Source organism: Mustelus asterias, chromosome 4 (assembly GCF_964213995.1).
Source record: "Mustelus asterias chromosome 4, sMusAst1.hap1.1, whole genome shotgun sequence".
NCBI classification, from domain to species: Eukaryota; Metazoa; Chordata; class Chondrichthyes; order Carcharhiniformes; family Triakidae; genus Mustelus; species Mustelus asterias.
The window spans coordinates 56,966,560-56,987,212 of NC_135804.1; the positions used below are offsets into that span (position 1 = coordinate 56,966,560).

At 43.3% G+C, this 20,653-nt stretch overlaps 1 protein-coding gene across 4 annotated transcripts in view; it reads right to left on the reverse strand.

Moving 5' to 3' along the window:
- Positions 1–1,022: 1,022 nt before the first annotated feature.
- The window catches only part of rfwd3 (ring finger and WD repeat domain 3), a 33,784-nt gene continuing 14,153 nt past the window's right edge, over positions 1,023–20,653 (reverse strand). For 2 of the 4 annotated variants that reach the window (XM_078211088.1, XM_078211089.1), the window contains exons 6-13: positions 20,305–20,396; positions 18,262–18,376; positions 14,425–14,653; positions 13,272–13,422; positions 11,978–12,154; positions 11,179–11,393; positions 10,212–10,429; positions 1,023–2,343 (exon numbers count right to left, since the gene is read on the reverse strand). In XM_078211088.1, coding sequence (XP_078067214.1) covers positions 2,200–2,343; positions 10,212–10,429; positions 11,179–11,393; positions 11,978–12,154; positions 13,272–13,422; positions 14,425–14,653; positions 18,262–18,376; positions 20,305–20,396 — 1,341 coding nt within the window. In that variant the 3' untranslated portion in view covers positions 1,023–2,199. Of the gene's footprint in view, positions 2,344–10,211; positions 10,433–11,178; positions 11,394–11,977; positions 12,155–13,271; positions 13,423–14,424; positions 14,654–18,261; positions 18,377–20,304; positions 20,397–20,653 lie in introns of all 4 variants that reach the window. The other 2 variants (XM_078211085.1, XM_078211087.1) reach the window with 1 other exon arrangement.

Here is a 20,653-nt window from a genome sequence, read left to right on the forward strand (position 1 = left end):
TCTTACCCAACTCCTCTGGCTTCTGCATATTACCCAAGGCAAAGCTGCTATTGCATTAATAAAGTATACTACATTCCCTTTGCACATTAGCAAGTCAACTCCAAAATTCTCATCTACAAATTCAAACTAGTCTAAAGCTCTACCCTCTTCAAACAATCTCCTTCTGCTGCTCCAACATGCTTACTGATATTTATTATCTACCCAGAGAGGAGTTAGAATGTAGAATTTGCTAACTTAGGAACAGAGTTGAAGCCAGGGAGAAAGCAATGGGGTAGGTTGATAGCAGTAAATAGAATGGAAGACTCATGGAGCATAAAGACAAACACAACTGTTGGGCCGCATAGCCTTTCCCAACGTTTTAGACGAAATATTCCCAATACCAGAGTAATCAGAGATGAGGTCACTTAGCTAGTCTCAATGAGAATATTCCTGATGCTACCTCAGTTATAATCCTTAGAATGCCACCCATAACCCCAAGTAGTCCCTTCATTTATTGCCAAGTATTTTCAACCTTCTGTATCTTGCCCAAGTGGCTATTATCCACACTAGCCTCACAGGCTAACAATCATCTCAGATGAGCTCAATTCATGAGTTGGAGGTGCCAGTGTTAGACTGGGGTGGGCACAGTAAGAAGTCTCACAACACCAGGTTAAAGTCCAACAGGTTTATTTGGAATCATGAACTTTCATCAGGCCTGACCAGGCTTCACCAGACTTTAACCTGGTGTTGTGAGACCTCTTACTGAGCTCAATTCACACAGAGATGAGCTTAATTCACACAGAAAATAGTCAAGTATGTTTCCAATATTGGAAATACAACAGGTATTTGATTGCCATAGACAACTGCAAAAGTTAAATCTCAGTACATCAAGATTCAGTTGGCACTAAGTGGAAAGTGACAAAAGCCCAGTTGACAACTCAGGTACATCATGGAATTTGCCCACAGCAAGAACTCTGATACAGAAATGCTGCTAATGTTCAGTTATCACCTAACAAGCAGCTGGCCTGTAGAAGGAAATAAAATAAGTTTGTATATTTTTTATTTCAAGTAATAAAATGACAATAATGTACATTAACAAAGTTTGAATTGCACATGAGTAGCAGATACACACTTTCCATTCAGGTACACAATGATTACAGCTCCAGGCAATGTCTTTCAAAGCCCTCACCAGCAACCCACTGAGCAATGTTTCTGCACCAAATCAGACTAGCAGATTCCAGCTTTTAAGTCACATTACCTTCATGGATATATACACTCAGTCATAGACTCTCTTCCTCAACCTCGGAATTATTCAATATCACATCTGTTCCTTTATTACAAGACAAAATAAGCATTTGTCTATGTGAATCTCTATTCCCCAATCAAATCAACAGAACCAAAAATCAAATCACCCAATATAAATAGAAAGAGGTTTAGGCATTACACAGTATACCATGTGACCTCCATATTCCTTTGCAAATTTGCTATGGTTCCCTGGCTGAAGATCTTTCTACTCTGCCATCAAACAGACCTTGATGTATACAGGGGGATTTAAAACAAAAGGGTGGTTTCAATTGGCAGTGCAGTGGGCCAGCCCACAGCAGTATGAAGATAATACCCCATTGGATCATCACCGGTACTTTCAGCTGTTTGTCAGCTTATTGCAAGTCAGTGAAGGGGAGGTTAGAAGGTCCCTATCCGCAGAGGAAGGGGAAAATATAAACACTTGGGTAGAATAGTCACTGCAGACCACTTGGTGGTTTCCTGGAATTGGTAACTGGGCATTGCCTTATTAGAGACAAAGAACATTGGGAATGCCAGGTGAGAATCGCCGCGCAGAAAAACGGCAAAAGAAAAATGACAGGAACAGGCTTTTATTCAAAGACAATTTCCCTAGAAATGTCACAAATATGAAAAGAACAAATATGTATTCATCAGAAAGTAGCAAAACTTTGGAAATGTCACTACTAATCATTATATTTAATTAAAGGTCACGGTTTACAACAAAAGGGGAAGTTTGTGGATTACTAGGAGACAGCTCGGTGGGGCAGTCACATAAATCAAGCCCTACCTGCTAGGAAAGATGGGCTAGTTTAAAAATAGATGCTTAGTTTCCTGGTTGGGTGCAGCAATTCATTTATGACATAAGCACCAGACTTGGGCCATAGACTTCCAGTCCTAATGAGTCTGTAATGACAAGCACTTGAGCACAAAGTCCCATCAGGCCCATTTGTAGATCTTGACCATTTTTTCTGTCAGAGTTCCCAAGAAATTAGTGTGGTTCACCTCAAAGGGGCAGATATCCAGTACAGGCTGATCGGCTTGAAGCTTCTGGATGAGGGAGCCACTCCCTGCATTCCATACCTGTCATATCAAGAAAGTAAAAAGGATCAGACACCTTCAGAACAAAACTGAACAGAGACAGCCTGTAGAATCTACAGATCAAAGAATCAGGGTGTCTGTTTCTTTGTCCACTAATAATCCCCTACACCCTCCCAACAGTCTAACCCTGACATTTCCACGTTTATGGTTGCAGGGTGAAAGGACAGAAAAATTATGTAAAATACACATACCAGGAACTAAAGTGAAAATAAATGCTGGAAACACAACAAGCAGGTTTAGTCAGGTGACCCAACAAGGATGTGTAGTTCATACATGAATGCAACTTTCCCTTTTAAAGATGTCGAGAAACTTGCTATGCATAGTCAGCATTTTAAGTCAGAAAGGCTGTCTACCTTTATACAAGGTATCAATGGACTGTGCCCAGTCACACAACATTTACACAATCCCACCCACGTTTACAAAGCAGTTTTCTGTCTATCCATCACTGTTCTCATTCCCACCTCTTCTCACATGCAAACACACAGTGGTCCCCAACCAAACAGCATGACCATGACCCCCTTCACATGTGCCCAGCACTCTTGGTTACAGATTTTTGTTCATCTTTTGATGACATCAGCAAAAAGGTCAAGCTCGCTGCAAAATTACATAATGCAGCAAATGGAAAGAAAATGGAATCACTTTGTTCGAGATATTAAGTCTTCAGAGAGTTCAAAAATCAAGTGAAATAAGTAGCTTTCATGAATTTATGTTTTAAATTGAGTTCAACTCTGGGAGTCTGAAATCTCACTTATAATTGGAGGGTGAGGGTTACCAAAACCCTGGATGCTCTCATCAGCGCTGCCCATGACCAAGGTATTCATTTCGTTAATTGGACAAAACAAAAACCTCAATTACAAGTACGAGGATACCTGCTGCCACCAAGTGGCTTTACCCAGGATCACTAAAACAGGCAGAATCAAATACTCGAGATTCTGATTGGCTAGTGTGCGTACACAGCTCTTAAAGCTATACTGCAGAATTTGTGAACCATGAACATCTGTGTTCAAAGGCATATTAAGTCATTATCTATAGTACACATGAAGACACTTCACTGAGACTTACTGCAGCTGTACCACACCAGTGAAATTGCAACTAGGACACAGGCTCACTGCCCTGAAAGTTGTATGGCAGTGAAATCATAGAAGTCATAGAAACCCTACAGTGCAGAAGGAGGCCATTCAGCCCATCGAGTCTGCACCGACCACAATCCCACCCAGGCCTTACCCCCACATATTTACCCGCTAATCCCTCTAACCTACACCTCCCAGGACTCTAAGGGGCAATTTTTTTTTAAAAACCTGGCCAATCAACCTAACCCGCACATCTTTGGACTGTGGGAGGAAACCGGAGCACCCGGAGGAAACCCACGCAGACACGAGGAGAATGTGCAAACTCCACACAGACAGTGACCCGAGCCGGGAATCGAACCCAGGACCCTGGAGCTGTGAAGCAGCAGTGCTAACCACTGTGCTACCGTGCCGCCGCCGTGATTGTCAATTAGCTGAATGTCCACTCTCGCGTAACCCACAGCTTGTAACGAATGTCAATTCTCGTGTAACCCACAGCTTGGTTACAGCATTAACATAGGAATTCCCAATCTGTGGATGGCGACCCCAATGGGGTCACAGCAGTCACATTTGGGGTCACGGGATTCTCCCGCCCCCAACTCCCCCCTCTCAGCAGCAATATCAATTGTGCATCAGAGACGGCCCAGTCCGGAGGCTCTAGTGGGACAGCCCCAGAAACGGCTGGACCAAACAGCACGAGGCAGAAGTAGCCCGAAGTGCTTCTAGATTTCAGAATACACCTTCAGTAGCGAGTGCCAACCTGGCCCAGGATGTGAGTGCCCACTTGGCACAACTAGAGGCTGGCAACTGTATCTCCATCACCAACTGAGCGCAGAAAAAAAGAAAGTGGTCCTGTGGCTGAGCCTAGAAGGTAGTGACAGATCTACACTATGTTCTAGTCCTTACATCATGATAACATCTGCTTCACAGATACTGGCAACCAGATAGAAAGGGAGGCAAGGAAGAGGAGCTGGTAAGTGAGTGGGAGAAAGGGGTTTGGGAACAGGCATTGCTGAGTGAGTGAATGGGGTGTGGGAGTTGGGAAGCAGGACTGTTGAATGAGTGGGGGCAAATGGAGGTTTGGAAAAGGGGCTTACGCATCTACATGTGTATAAATGTGTGTTCTGGCGGGCGGGGGGGTAGAATGCATCTATCATCAAGGGAGCTTGGCTAGAAGTTATGGCTTCATAAAATAATATTTTCACAAAATGCTTTGTTAAGGCGAGGTGATGGCCTAGTGGTATTATCGTTAGACTATTAACCCAGAAACTCAGCTCATGTTCTGGGGACCAGGGTTCAAATCCTGCCACAGCAGATGGTGGAATTTGAATTCAATAAAAATATCTGGAATTAAAAATCATTGACCATTGTTGATTGCTGGAAAAAACTCATGTAGAGAAGGAAGTCTGCCATCCTCACCTGGTCTGGCCTACATGGGGTGGCATGGTGGCACAGTGGTTAGCACTGCTGCTTCACAGCGCCAGGGACCCGGGTTCAATTCCTGGCTTGGGTCACTGTCTGTGTGGACTTTGCACGCTCTCCCCATGTCTGCGTGGATTTTCTCCAGGTGCTCTGGTTTCCTCCCACAGGATTCTCGCTCAGTGTACCCAAACAGGCAGAGTTGGCGACTAGGGGGATTTTCACAGTAACTTCATTGCAGTGTTAATGTAAGCCTACTTATGACCAACAAATAAACTTTTACATGCGACTCCAGAGCCACAGCTGCCCTCGGGCAATTAGGTATGGGCAATAAATGCTGGCCAGCCAGCTACGCCCATGTCCCATAAATGAATTAAAAAATGGATTTTCATACTTGTATGTTGTAATATTGTATGTTGATCTATAACATGCAAACTAATAATGTACTAAATATTACTATGCCATTTTATTTTTGACATGAGGTCATGATAATTTTCAGATGTTAAATTTGAGTCACATTGGAAAATAGTTCGGGAAGCATTAATCTAACATATCAACCCACCCATTTCCTCAACGATATTTAACAAAATGCTGTGAATGCTGAAAATCTGAAATATAAACAAGATGTGGGAAATATTCAGCAGATCTGACTTAGCATTTCTGGTCCATGATCTGTTAACACTGCATCGTGGTATATGCTCTTTTCAGTTTTGTTCTTTGTAACCATATTAAATCATTATTTAACCCTGATTTTATGCTGAATACGACAGTATAAATGACCACCTTTGTCCCCATTCATCTAACCAGCTGCCATGTTACATTCCTGAGCACAAAATGTCAAGGAAGGTAGCCTGAAAGTCGATAGCCAAGTTGCAGCTGGTGACAAGATTTACAGATTGCCATTAGAACATAGAACATAGAAAAGTACAGCACAGAACAGGCCCTTCAGCCCACGATGTTGTGCCGAGCTTTATCTGAAACCAAGATCAAGCTATCCCACTCCCTATCATCCTGGTGTGCTCCATGTGCCTATCCAATAACCGCTTAAATGTTCCTAAAGTGTCTGACTCCACTATCACTGCAGGCAGTCCATTCCACACCCCAACCACTCTCTGCGTAAAGAACCTACCTATGATATCCTTCCTGTATCTCCCACCACGAACCCTATAGTTATGCCCCCTTGTAATAGCTCCATCTACCCGAGGAAATAGTCTTTGAATGTTCACTCTATCTATCCCCTTCATCATTTTATACACCTCTATTAAGTCTCCCCTCAGCCTCCTCCGCTCCAGAGAGAACAGCCCTAGCTCCCTCAACCTTTCCTCATAAGAACTACCCTCCAAACCAGGCAGCATCCTGGTAAATCTCCTCTGCACTCTTTCCAGCGCTTCCACATCCTTCTTATAGTGAGGTGACCAGAACTGCACACAATATTCCAAATGTGGTCTCACCAAGGTCCTGTACAGTTTCAGCATAACCCCACAGCTCTTAAACTCCAACCCCCTGTTAATAAAAGCTAACACACTATAGGCCTTCTTCACAGCTCTATCCACTTGAGTGGCAACCTTTAGAGATCTATGGATATGAACCCCAAGATCTCTCTGTTCCTCCACAGTCTTCAGAACCCTACCTTTGACCCTGTAATCCACATTTAAATTAGTCCTACCAAAATGAATCACCTCACATTTATCAGGGTTAAACTCCATTTGCCATTTTTCAGCCCAGCTTTGCATCCTATCTATGTCTCTTTGCAGCCTACAACAGCCCTCCACCTCATCCACTACTCCACCAATCTTGGTGTCATCAGCAAATTTACTGATCCACCCTTCAGCCCCCTCCTCTAAGTCATTAATAAAAATCACAAAGAGCAGAGGACCAAGCATTGATCCCTGCGGCACTCCGCTAGCAACCTGCCTCCAATCCGAAAATTTTCCATCCACCACCACCCTCTGTCTTCGATCAGACAGCCAGTTACCTATCCAATCGGCCAACTTTCCCTCTATCCCACACCTCCTCACTTTCATCATAAGCCGACCATGGGGGACCTTATCAAACGCCTTACTAAAATCCATGTATATGACATCAACTGCCCTACCTTCATCAACGCACTTAGTTACCTCCTCAAAAAATTCTATCAAATTTGTGAGGCACGACTTGCCCTTCACAAATCCGCGTTGACTATCCCGGATTAATCCGCATCTTTCTAAATGGTCGTAAATCCCATCTCTAAGGACCTTTTCCATCAATTTACCAACCACCGAAGTAAGACTAACCGGTCTATAATTACCAGGGTCATTTCTATTCCCTTTCTTAAACAGAGGAACAACATTCGCCATTCTCCAGTCCTCTGGCACCATCCCCGTGGACAGCGAGGACCCAAAGATCAACGCCAAAGGCTCTGCAATCTCATCCCTTGCCTCCCAAAGAATCCTAGGATACATTTCATCAGGCCCAGGGGACTTATCGACCTTCAGTTTATTCAAAATTGCCAGGACATCCTCCCTCCGAACATCTATTTCCTCCAGCCTATTAGCCTGTAACACCTTCTCTTCCTCAAAAACATGGCCCCTCTCCTTGGTGAACACTGAAGAAAAGTATTCATTCATCACCTCGCCTATCTCTACTGACTCCATACACAAGTTCCCACTACTGTCCTTGACCGGCCCTAACCTCACCCTGGGCATTCTTTTATTCCTCACATAAGAGTAAAAAGCCTTGGGGTTTTCCTTGATCCGACCCGCCAAGGACTTCTCATGTCCCCTTCTAGCTCTCCTAAGCCCCTTTTTCAGCTCATTCCTTGCTAACTTGTAACCCTCAATCGAGCCATCTGAACCTTGTTTCCTCATCCCTACATAAGCTTCCCTCTTCCTTTTCACAAGACATTCCACCTCTTTCGTGAACCATGGTTCCCTCACTCGGCCATTTCCTCCCTTCCTGACAAGGACATACCTATCAAGGACATCCAGTATTTGTTCCTCGAAAAAGTTCCACTTTTCATTAGTTCCTTTCTCTGACAGTTTCTGTTCCCAACTTATGCCCCCTAATTCTTGCCTAATCGCATCATAATTACCTCTCCCCCAATTGTAAACCTTGCCCTGCCGTACGGCCCTATCCCTCTCCATTGCAATAACAAAAGACACCGAATTGTGGTCACTATCTCCAAAGTGCTCTCCCACAACCAAATCTAACACTTGGCCCGGTTCATTTCCCAGTACCGAATCCAATGTGGCCTCACCTCTTGTCGGCCTATCCACATATTGTGTCAGGAAACCCTCCTGCACACACTGCACAAAAACTGCCCCATCCGAACTATTTGACCTACAAAGGTTCCAATCAATATTTGGAAAGTTAAAGTCCACCATGACAACTACCCTGTGACCCCCACACATATCCATAATCTGCTTAGCAATTTCTTCCTCCACATCTCTATTACTATTTGGGGGCCTATAGTAAACTCCTAACAACGTGACCGCTCCTTTCCTATTTCTAACCTCAGCCCATATTACCTCAGTGTGCAGATCCCCCTCGAAGTGCCTTTCCGCAGCCGTTAAACTATCCTTGATTAACAATGCCACTCCTCCACCTCTTTTACCAGCTTCCCTACACTTAGTGAAACATGTATACCCCGGAACGTCCAACAACCATTCCTGTCCTTGTTCTACCCACGTCTCCGTAATGGCCACAACATCGTAGTCCCAAGTACCAATCCACGCCCCAAGTTCATCTACCTTGTTCCGGATGCTCCTTGCATTGAAGTAGACACACTTCAACCCACCTTCCTGTCTACCGGTACGCACCCTTGACCCTGATACCTTCCCCAATACCTCACCACCCTCACTGACTTCTGGACTACAACTCCTTTTCCCACTCCCCTGACAAATTAGTTTAAACCCCCCTGAAGAGCCGTAACAAATTTCCCTCCTAGGATATTGGTGCCCCTCTGGTTCAGGTGCACCCCGTCCTGTTTGTACAGGTCCCACCTTCCCCAGAATGTGTTCCAATTATCCACGTATCTGAAACCCTCCCTCCTACACCATCCCTGCAACCACATGTTTAACTGCACTCTCTCCCTGTTCCTCAACTCGCTATCACGTGGCACCGGCAACGTACCAGAGATGACCACATGTTTTGTCTTGGCTCTCAGCTTCCAGCCCAGCTCCCGAAATTCCTGTTTTAAATCCCCGTCCCTTCTCTTACCTATGTCGTTGGTACCAATGTGTACCACGACTTGTGACTGTTTCCCCTCCCCCTTCAGAATCCGGAAAACACGGTCTGAGACGTCACGGACCTTGGCATCCGGTAGGCAACATACCATCCGTGAGTCTCTTTTGCTGCCACAGAACCTCCTATCTATCCTTCTAACTAACGAGTCCCCAATAACTATTGCCCTCCCGCTCTGCCCCTTACCCTTCCGAGCCACAGAGACGGACACAGTGCTGGAGATCCTCTCACTGCGGCCCACCACTGGTATGTCATCCCCCTCAACTGTATCCAAAGCGGAATACTTGTTGCTAAGGGGAACGACCACCGGGGATCCCTGCATGGACTGCTTCCTCCCAGCCCCTCTCACCGTCACCCATCTGTTTTCATTCCTCGGAGTAACTGTATTCCTAAAGCTTCTGTCTATGGCCACCTCTGCGTCCCTAATGATCCTAAGTTCATCCAACTCCAGCTCCAGTTCCCTAACACGGTTTTGGAGGAGCTGCAGATGGGTGCACTTCCCACAGGTGTAATCAGCAGGGACACTGTCGTCGTCCCTCACCTCAAACATAGTGCAAGAGGAACATAGCACTGCCTGCACACCCATCCCCTCTAGATACCTTGCCAGTACCAGGTAGAAACAGCAAAAATGAATTAAACTCACCCCTGCTCGCCCTTTCTGCCTAAGCCCTGTGAGCCAAAGCCTTATAGCTCACACTCTGCTTCCCACACACTCCACTGCCCGCTCCCGACGCTGCCTGCTGTATACTGCAGCCTACCTTTTATACTTCGCGTGCTTAAAAATCCCTTCCCAGACTCCTTAGCAGCCCACTTCCAGTTTTCACTTTAAACTTAAAATACTACTGCAAAAGTAAAGGCCAAAAAAAAAAACACACACTAGCTGACTAATTAAATAAATAAACAATTCAATTAATCTCTCACCAGCACTGCTGCCTCCAATCACTCCCTCTCAGCTTGCTCCAGTGGAACAATGAGGGGGAACCTCCCAGGTAACTGACTTTTAAAGTTAAAATAAAAACCCTTCCCAGACTCCTTAGCAGCCCACTTCCAGTTTTCACTTTAAATTTAAAATACTACTGCAAAAGTAAAGGCCAAAAGAAAACACACACTAGCTGACTAATTAAATAAATAAACATTACTTACCATAGCACTGTTGGTTGCCTCATCCCCAGCACACACTAAGACATTGCCGTCATTCTCCGGACTTGTGAAAATGGCATTTTTGGTTAGCAGTTTACACGTTGGACCTGCTCTAAATGTTTGCACTGGGTAACATGTGCAGACCAGGTTCTCGAGTGAACCTGGGGAGGAACTGCTCGACAGTTCCATCATCACACACCGTAAAGAACTGTGGGTTTTACCTGCTTTCAAAAAGAAATATTAATCATGCATTTAAGACTGGCAGCGGTTTTCAATTCTGAACGAATAAAATTCTCCCTTTCTACAGGTGAAGGCATTTGCTGAGGTTTAGCTCCAATTGCCAGCAACTCTTCACCAGGACAGTGCATAATCTTCATGCCCACATTAAAACACATGATTGTGGGTCCTTCACAGCTGGGTCACTGTTTAAAAATAACGGGTTGCTTATTTAAGAACAAGATAGAAGTCAATTTTTCTCCTAGAGGATCATGAGTCTTCAGAACTCTTCCTCAAAAAGCAGTGAAGCATAGTCTTTAAATAGTTTTAAAGTCAGATGTAGATAGATTCTTGGTAAGCAAATAAGTGAACAGTTAGGGGTAGATGGGAATGTGGAGTTGAGATTACAAGCAGATCTGTCATGATCTTCTTGAATGGCAGAGCAGGCTCAAGTGGCGAAGTGGCTTCTATTTCGTGTGCTGAAATGGAGCCTGATGCTGTCTTCACCCAGAAGGCTGACTGGACAGTTATCAGCAATATGCAATCCTGGCTGGTTCAATTTTCCCTCACCCAAGGGCACTGATGCCAATGGCACTCTGCTTTGTCATCCAAGCCAGATTGCCCAAAAGTTTCAGTGCCCATAACTGCCCCATGGGGTATGCCATAGCACCACCTCTTCCCCCCCCCCACCCCCCCCCCCCCCCAAGCACGCGCACACACACACCCCCCACCACGCAAATATTGCTCCACATACTTGGCCTGTAAGTAACAAGACAGTGTCGCATCGTGGGTTCGATCTGTATATCTGTGCAGCCTCCAGCTTCCAGAGGCAGCAGGTGCGCCTTGTATGTGTTTGTGGACTTCTGCTCCCAGAAGCACCCTCCCTCCAGAGTGCCAGCCACCAGACCACCACATGGAAATGCTGCAGAAGCCATACGCGGAAGATAAGACAATGAAGTCACAGGACACCTACACATTGAAATGTAGAATAGGGAAAAATGTTAGTTATAACATGCAATCACATGGGAGAGAGGGAGAAAATTAAAATCATCTTTCATATAAAACTGCATTATGAGAGGAAGGATGCAAGTTAGAGAATCACAGTTATTAATGCAGTCACTAGCAGTTATACATCGATCAAAAAGCTCAACCATGGAATAACTGAGGCAGGTCCTGGGAAAAATAGAACAGATGTGATGGACAATTTTTCTCAGATATAATGTGGGTCAGTCATGTGACTTCTGCCTGAAAAGTTACTCAAAAGTGCTCTGGTGCTCTCTACCTCCCAATCCCTGATCTCATCAATCACTGTACTTCTAGTTAGTCGAGACATCTGAAGCATTTTTTAAAGCAATGTTACACGCTTGGTTATCTGAGTGCGTCACAAGTGAAGTTCCCACCTGTCCACTGCAAAAAGCACCAAATAACCAGCTCCCGGGAGACCCAGACTGCTGTGCATCTGCTGTTATGCAGGAACTATAGCAAACATCAGAAGGGACAAAGGCAGTACACCAGCAAAACGTAAGACTCCACAATGTATTGAAAAGACCCACCTGGAACCCTGTGATGGCAGCTCCTGGACGTGTGTTGTGGTGTCCCTCATGTCATAAATCAAGATGGAACCATTTATCAACCCAGCATAGATGTAGTTTGTGTCATCTGAGCACCAGCAGCAGCTCCAGACAGGGCGACCAGTGTTGTAAGTCTGAACCACAGTGTTGGCAATCAGGCTACAGGGACAGTAATTAACAGGATCATTGCAGGCAGTTCGACAAAGCACAGAGTGCTGGAATGGCATTGCCAAAATCTTGAATAGTTGACAAAAGGACCAAAAACAATTTAGACAAAATGTGGCTGCAATTCTAGGTTTTTCCAATGAGTAGCAGGATTATGCAGACCAGGAAAGTCTTGGCTTTGTGCCATGGCTAGTTTCAACCTGGAGCAGCACAAGGGGACGACTCGTCAGCCTGAGCTGCCCTCAGCTGCTGTTTCTTCTTGGAATGCGAGAAATGCCAACAGTACCAAACCCAGATGAGGTGGTGGTGGTGCTGGGCCTACTTCCAATGTTTCCAATGCTAAGCTACTTCAGAAGATGTATCAATCGTTTTGAAGTCATTTTTTGTCATGACGACATATTACCAGATTTATTGAATACAGTTTGACATCTTACCAAAGTGTGATTTGAGCTTGTAACCTCTGGAACGCAAGGCCAGTACCATAACCACTTACCTGCATACTGAGCTAGGGGTTAAAGGATCAACCAGGAACTGCTCATATATTATCAGCAATTCCTTATCTAAGTGCATGAATGGGTGAGGATCAGCGTTAGCTGTAATGCTCTGGCAGTCAAATAACTTGTTAATGATCTAGGTTTAGGTTTGCACAGACATGTCACTGGAGAATGATCGCTGCCAGATTGCAGGAAAAAGTCAAATCCTTTGAGAGAGGAAAGGAGAAAAAACTTCCAGGGAGCAGATCATCTGCTGTTCCTCATCTCTAATAGCTGTGATGGAAAGTGTAGGGGGAGTTCTCCTACAAGATGTGTGTGGCAATTCTTTTTGGTAAAAACCTAAGTCCAAAACAACTAACTTAGCAGAAACATAGGGTTTTTCTGCCACCCCAATGGCAGTCAAGAGACATGCAGAAAAACAAAGAACCTAATGTCAACATACCTGAATATATGAGAAATGTGTACTGGTTTTTCAACCTCTGACAGGAGTTATCAGGCATTGACCAAGATAGAAACTTATTAATTTCCCTGGAAGGCACCAATGAAAACTACTATTTTGTCAATGCTTTTTTCCCTTCTCCTTCCCCAACGGCCACTGTCGATCGATGCCCATTTACCTGGTTAATTTGATAGTGTTGTCCAGGGATGCAGAAAGGAGTACACTTTCGGGGCGGTCACTGAATGCCAGACCTCGGATCTGCTTGGAATGGATTGGGATGTACTGGGTGCTGCGGAAGTTCATCCCACTTATCTTCTTCACACCACACCCTGTTCAGCAGACAAATGAGGTAAGCTGGGCAGCAAAACCTGAACTAATGGAGTTACCTTAATTGCACTGCAACAGCAGAGATACAGACAAATATGAACACCCCACAAAAGAAATCCCAAACTGATGGCTAAAATGGAAATCAGCTGTGTGCAGAAAGGACTTAAAATATGAATGTTCTAAATAAAGGTTATGTAGATCATGAGTACACGGGGTCATTAGAAGCTGAGCGGAAAGGTCTGTTTACAATCTTTGGTAATAAGGTCTACCAGTGTACTGATATTATGTCATCTTGCGCGTACGTCAACATGTCCCATCATACAACAATATCTACAAAGCAGTCCAAAATCTCAACACTGAGGAAAGAAAGGACAAAAAACAAAGAATTAGCAGCAGGGAAAAGCTTAAGAGAGGACAAGGAGATTGCTGCAGGAAACTTGAGCCTCAAGTTAGGGGAAATGATTGGGAACTATAATGTAGATAACAGGACAATGTCTCAAATCCAACTGTCCAAATACTGGGGTTGTCCGAAAACCAGACAATTTTATAAGCTCCCTTTCAATTTTGATCGATAGCAACTGAGCAAAATAACTTACCAGGACAATTCAGCTGTGTGCTGCATGTGCACAGTGACACACCGCGCTAATTTTTGGCTTAGAGTGCCAATCTTTATCATGCTGCTGAGCAGGCCAAACAGCCCTTGATCCCACCTGCCCTGAGTCTAAGAGCCAGTCTTACTTGTATTATTTAATTTTTTTTCCAATTTTGTTTTTTACTACTACGTATTCTATTTTCAAACTTTAATAAAAGGAAACTTATTCACTTGTTTTCATGTGGCTCCTATTAATTGAATTCTGGTTCTGATTTTTTTCCTCCAAAAAGCAGCAAGATCCAAAGGCCGGCAAAGACTCAGCCCTAAGGTTATTGGTTTTGAGACACTTTACTCGCAAGTCAGCACTGCGGCAGAAGCTAGTGGCAGTTGTAGAAATCTCTGTGAAACTTACCAGGTAGGAGAGTTGTTTGAGGAGAAGGTTGGGAGACAACAAGACAGCTCATCAAAGCAGAATATGCCATGACTCGACAGTTCCCACTCTGCGAAACCATGATTCCTTTCTCAAACTGGTACTTGCACTGATTTTGACTAGAACTGGTGTGACCAGTTAGGGAATTACAGGAACTAGAGGGACCTTGAGAAGCACTTGGATTGTGCTTGGCCATCAGACATTTCAGCTCCTGCAGTAGAGACACAGAAAATTCAATGACATGTTCACAAAATAATCAAATATGGTTATATTGACTGTGCGGCTATATTGGACTGCGTATATATCTGAGAGAACCCAACTGAGTGCCAAGTTGAAAAGATGGGAATACAGCACAGAAAGGATTTAGTATACAACTACAAATATACCCACACAGGGAATTCAAAATATGACTTCATAAACAGGGAATTCCATTTCGAAAAAGTTCAATACAAATAGACGTGGAGGAACCTCATTACACACCCAGTTGCTATCTTCTACTCCATGCTCAGATTATTCTGAAACGCTGCTGTGTCTCAACCCTGTAGCCTGCTTACTGTTTAACTGATTATTGTCTCAATATTATTTGCACGTTTTGTCTCGACCTGGTTCAGCTGCTGGCTTCAAACGTGCTAAATGGAAAATACAGCCACACATGCCAAGCCTTAATACACAGAGTTGCATAAATACAGGGAATTTAGTGTAGAACTACACACATCAGGCATAATACAGAGCTGACGACACACACAGGGAATTTAATATTTTTATCCCTTCTTTGACCTCTCTTTTTTGCTCCAAGTGAGTAGAGCTCCAGTAAGCTCAGGGTTTGGGACCATGCCTCCAATGAGTTCCAATGTCCATTTGGTTGGAGGCAACAGAATGATCCGTCAACTCACAATTACAGAAAATATTAAGGTTAATAATTTGAGACAAAATTAATAGATTTCAGATCAACAAATAAGTGAACTCAGTGCAGTTTATGGGATTAGGAGAATGCATACATATTTAGGGTGGCACAATGGCACAGTGGTTAGCACTGCTGCATCACAGCGCCAGGGACTCGGGTTCGATTCCAGGCTTGGGTGACTGTCTGTGTGGAGTTTGTACGTTCTCCCCATGTCTGTATGGATTTCCTCCGGGTGCTCCGGTTTCCTCCCACAGTCTGAAAGACGTCCTGGTTAGGTGCATTGGCCATGCTAAATTCTCCCTCTGTGTACCCAAACAGGTGCCTAGTGTGGCAACTAGGGGATTTTTCACAGTAACTTAATTGCCGTGTTAATGTAAGCCTACTTGTGACAATAATAAAAGTAAACCAAATAAACATGCAGAAACACCAGTTGAAGCAACAAATCAAACAAGAGGCAAGGGATCATTGCTGAAAATCTATTATGGCAGTGTGATTTGACCATAAGAAAATGGTTTTAGGTTGAGTTAATTAAAAAAAAGCATACAAAGCAAAAAAGCATACAAAGAGAAGGCTATATAAGGAATTCCCAATTTTGGTCCCCAAACATGGCAAAGTGTATGAAGGATCTAGAGAAGGCGCTGAGCAGGGCAACCTGAATGATGCCTAGCTGAGACCTTTCAATTATTTGGAGAAGCTCCTAGTGTTCAGGTATTTACTTTAGAGAATCACAGATTGAAGAAATGATGGAGGTTTATTTCAAATAAAGGGATCAGATAGGTTTGGATGCTGTTTTGTTGATTTGGTGAGGTGGGTAAGGATGGCAAAGCAAGGGAACAATATTAGAGTAGTTGGAAAGAGCTAGGTTAAAGTGTTGGAAAGTCCATAAATAGACATCACACTGCTGTACAGATCAGCTAAACAGATGGATATAGATCAAGTGCATTGGAGCAAAATTATTCTGAACAACAGCTCAGGACCCTTCGAAGAGGGTAACATTTCTATTGCAGAATGTAAACTGTTAGCTGCCAATTGGAGTCCAGAATTTCTGGTAGTCATAATGTAGGAGCTGTCAACAAAAACTGACAGCAACGTCTGGCATTTGCACATACAGTTAAATGCAGAAATCTGGATGTTGCTGTCAGTGATATTCTGATTCTCTTTAGGGTACGCGAATGCAATCTTTGCAAATAGAATCATTAGAAATCACTGATTTATTGTGAACTTGAACTACACGTGTGCTATTGTCACTGTTAAAATAGCAATAGAAATGTTGACCCTTATTTAATCAGGACAGTTTTTCAAAAATTGCAGATTTTTAATTAAATAACACTCTAAAGAAGTTTTGTTATCATATTGATGCTTCTCCCTTAAATCCATTTGTTTTCTGTGTAATGAATTAAATGGTGATATTGCCTGTCTGAGAATTCTTCAATCTGATTAGCCTACCACTAAATGTCCTGTTGTTACTGGATTCCAGAGATTCCGTCAAACTGACACTGGAAATGAGGAATCTACACTCTTGAGCCCGCTAAATCTTAGTGGCATTGCCCTTTTGCAACTGCCCACAAAATATTGGTCCACTGAGTAATGGGCTACAACAATCTCCATAGGCCGCTCCATTTCCTTTATGGTATAGAGTAATTTCCCCAGAGCATTTGAGAAATTGACCACTTATTCTCTTTTCATATTCCTGCAGAAAATTGTATAGTCAAGGACAAAATAAAGTTGCAGATGCCAGCACTGAATCTGGACTGGGTGCCTACTCTCTTTTGCACATGACACACGTCCAGCCAATCCAACACCAGTATCTACATCCGTAGAGCGCCTGGACCATGGGGCCAGCCCGATGTGGAGCGCCAGGACCACAGAACCAATTCGAAATCAAGTTAAATACATGCATGCGACGCACACAGCTAAGAATCCAAAGCATAATGGAATTTTTTTAAATGAAGAACGTTGGCCAATTCAGCATTTGGTCATTATTTGACTAATTTGATCTGTTTGTGTCTACAAATATAATTGCTGACATACAACTGTTGATGAGGTACAAGAATTAATACAACACCATCTAGTTATTCATATTCAATGCATTTTCTAGAGGCAACCTAACCAGGCAAGAAAAAATTTGGCTAAACCTCTCATGTTGGAGACCGGCAAGAATTGAGGTTCAGTCTGACAGTGGGAAGCATGGAGATAATGGCAGCAAAATTCAAAGGTATTTTTATATTACAAGAGTGAGTGAACCAGAGTTGCATTCCTCTTTCCTCCAGTTGAATTAAGTATGCAGAACTGGACCTGCAATGAACCATCACCAACGCAATTTTTTGGTTCCCTGTGAATCTGTTGCTGGGTTAAGGTAAACGTTTCTGCAGCAAACATAGGAGTCAATCTCACATTTGGACTCAGCCCCTATATTACAGAACAGAATTATCAGGAGATCACCACTCAACAGTGCCACACATCAAGTTCAGAGAACACCTGGCAAACAGAATAGTCTTAAGCGCCAGACAATGCCAGTCTCGGCTCTATATGTACTAACAGATTAGAAGCAAATGATCTCTAATCATAGCTCACTGTCAAGCACAAGCTGTGAACTAAGTGTGAAGGTTTCTGACTCAATTAGAGCAAGATTAGAAGTATACTGAGTCTTGCAGATTAGAAATACAGACCCAATGTAGAATCACACTACTTGAGAAATAGAAAATGTTATTCCGTTATCAAACAGCTCCAACTTCAGAAATGAAAAGACTACAAACATCAACACCTACCCAACCTCACACCAACTGACAGAATTCTAGGCCTGCATATTAACCAGAACTGCAACCTCAATTCCAGAAATCCTGCTGGTAAAGTCAATTGTAAGAAACCCATTTTCTGCAGTTATTTATGAGGATTTATAGCAAATTAATCCTTACCTGCAGCTGTTTACGTAACTTGCTGCACTCGTCTGTCAAGAACTGCAGTTGGAGACGACACTGCGCAGACTCAAGCTCTGCTTTCCGACGCTTCATCTGCTCCTTCTCCAGATCACTGCCCAGGAGAAAGAGGTCAAAGTGAAGGCAAAAGGGACAAAACTCAAAGATTTCTCAAAAATAAATGAAAACATATAAACTTCACAAAATAATAATGGACGTCCAACATTTCATTCTCAGTGAGAACAAACAAACTCACATTTCCATAGTCCGACCACAGTCTTAGGATCTCAAAGTGCTTTATAGTCCACAAAGTACTTTTTGAAACATTACCACAAACGTAGGGAAAATGGCAACCAATCTGCACACAGCAAGCTCATACAAACAGCCATGTAATAACCATCAGATCATTGGTTTCAATGATGGTATCAGAGGGATAAATAGTCAACAAGTCACTTGAGTGCCGGGGTGGGGGAGGGGAAGAGGAGTCGGGGGGGGGGGGGGGGAAGAGAGAGCGAGGATTGAATTCCCCAATTTCTCTTTGATTTAGCACCAAGAGTTTTTTTATGTCCACCTGTGAAGGCAGATGAGGCCTTGGATTAGAGCTTATCAAAAGAAAGGATGGTGCAGCACTCCCTCAGCCTGGATTACCTGCTCAAGATCCTGGAGCAGGGCTAGAGTCAGAAACCCTTTCATTCAGGTGACATCTGATACCTGATGAAGTCATCTGCTGTGCGTCAAATGGCGAATGGAGGGCAGACTCCTCCAGGTTTACCTCTAATAGCCATAGGAATGATATTCACAGCAATAAAGTTGAAGCATTGGGATCAGGGTATCTTGCCACATTCTCAGGCCAATACTTTGTAGGGTACAGAAGAGAGCCACAATATTTTACAGCAGCATTCCCACTAAGAGTTAAATTAGAATTAACAAGCATTCATTGACATTTTGCATATTTTCTTTTCCTTTCTTTCCAAGGTTTTGAGAGGACACGCAAAAAGGAATTTTAGAAACATGTCCGAGAAGGTCACAGTATAAAACAAAAACAGAGAGCTTTCTGAAAATTGCTTTCTGTTTAAATTCCTTTGAGCACTTGTGGGAGAATAGCTAGAAGTGAATCTTTAGAGCTTTCTCATCACTCCAATCAAATGCAATTGGTTTCTGACAATACACCGGGGAAAAGGGCGTAAGTAAATTTGCTGGAGCTAGTATTTTAGGCTACTTCCTCTGCCAAGCAGTCTGTGGCTGTTACTATTATGGTGGGAGCCAGGATGCATTTGCACAACTTGGAGATGTCTGCCCTTAATGAGGTTGCAGCTGACTTCTGCTTTAAGCAAATGAGGACCTGGCTGCAAGAAGCCGGGGCGGGCAGGAGTTGTTACTCCCTTAACCATCTCCCCAGGCTTTATTTTGGTTCATATTTAGGACATGAGCACCTCTGGCAAGATCAGCATTGATTATCCCATCTCTATGAAACTGCAGTGACATAAACATAATATACACAAAATCTAACATACATAAAGTGGCAGTCACCGATCCTGAAAAGGTAGCGATGGCAGAGAGGTTTGCTAAATCACTTCAAAGAGTAGTTCATCTCAGAGTCAATTTAATTTGGGTGGGATTGGAGTTACACGTAGGCAGATTTCCTTCCCTGACAGAGTTTATAACAACAATCCAGAACTTTAATGTCACTTAATCAATATCTGATTTTTTTTAGTTACTGATTTTTCAAACTAAAAACTAGTCCAGTTACATAACTATTAGATTACTGTGTCCACATCTTGGCTGTAGATTCTGAACTTTAATAATCTTTTCCCACTGATCCGCTTTCTTATTATCATTCACATTCAGCTGCCCTGTGCTCTCTCCAATATCTGAATTTTCCCTTTTCAGTTTTGTGACCTGATCAGCGCAAAGGACACCAATAAGACAAAAGTCCTTTTTTTTTCATGGTTCCTCCACAGAAGTTAGGCACTCTTTTGCTATTTTATAAGTGTGAAACTTCAAAAAATGTGAGTCACAAGTATGTTCACATCATTTGTGTACCTCTTCAATCGTTCCTGCTCACTGGTGTCCACAACTTTCACTGTTGGGGCATACACCAACACCACATCTGACCGCTTAGCTTTCTTATTACACTGTAAAAGACAAACACGATTCTCGTTCACTTATAAAGCAGGTGCAATTTTCCATATGAGGAAAAATAATGAACCATCTAATTGTATTGGGGAACATCACAAATCCTTGTCCCCAAAGCCCCGTCTCAATTTCATAAAAGAGATAGAGGAACTGGAGAGGGTTCAAAAAAACATTTACTAGGATAGTGCCAGGAATGCGGGGGTATACTTATCAGGAGAGGATGAACAGGCGGGGCTAAAATTTTCTTCAAGAAACG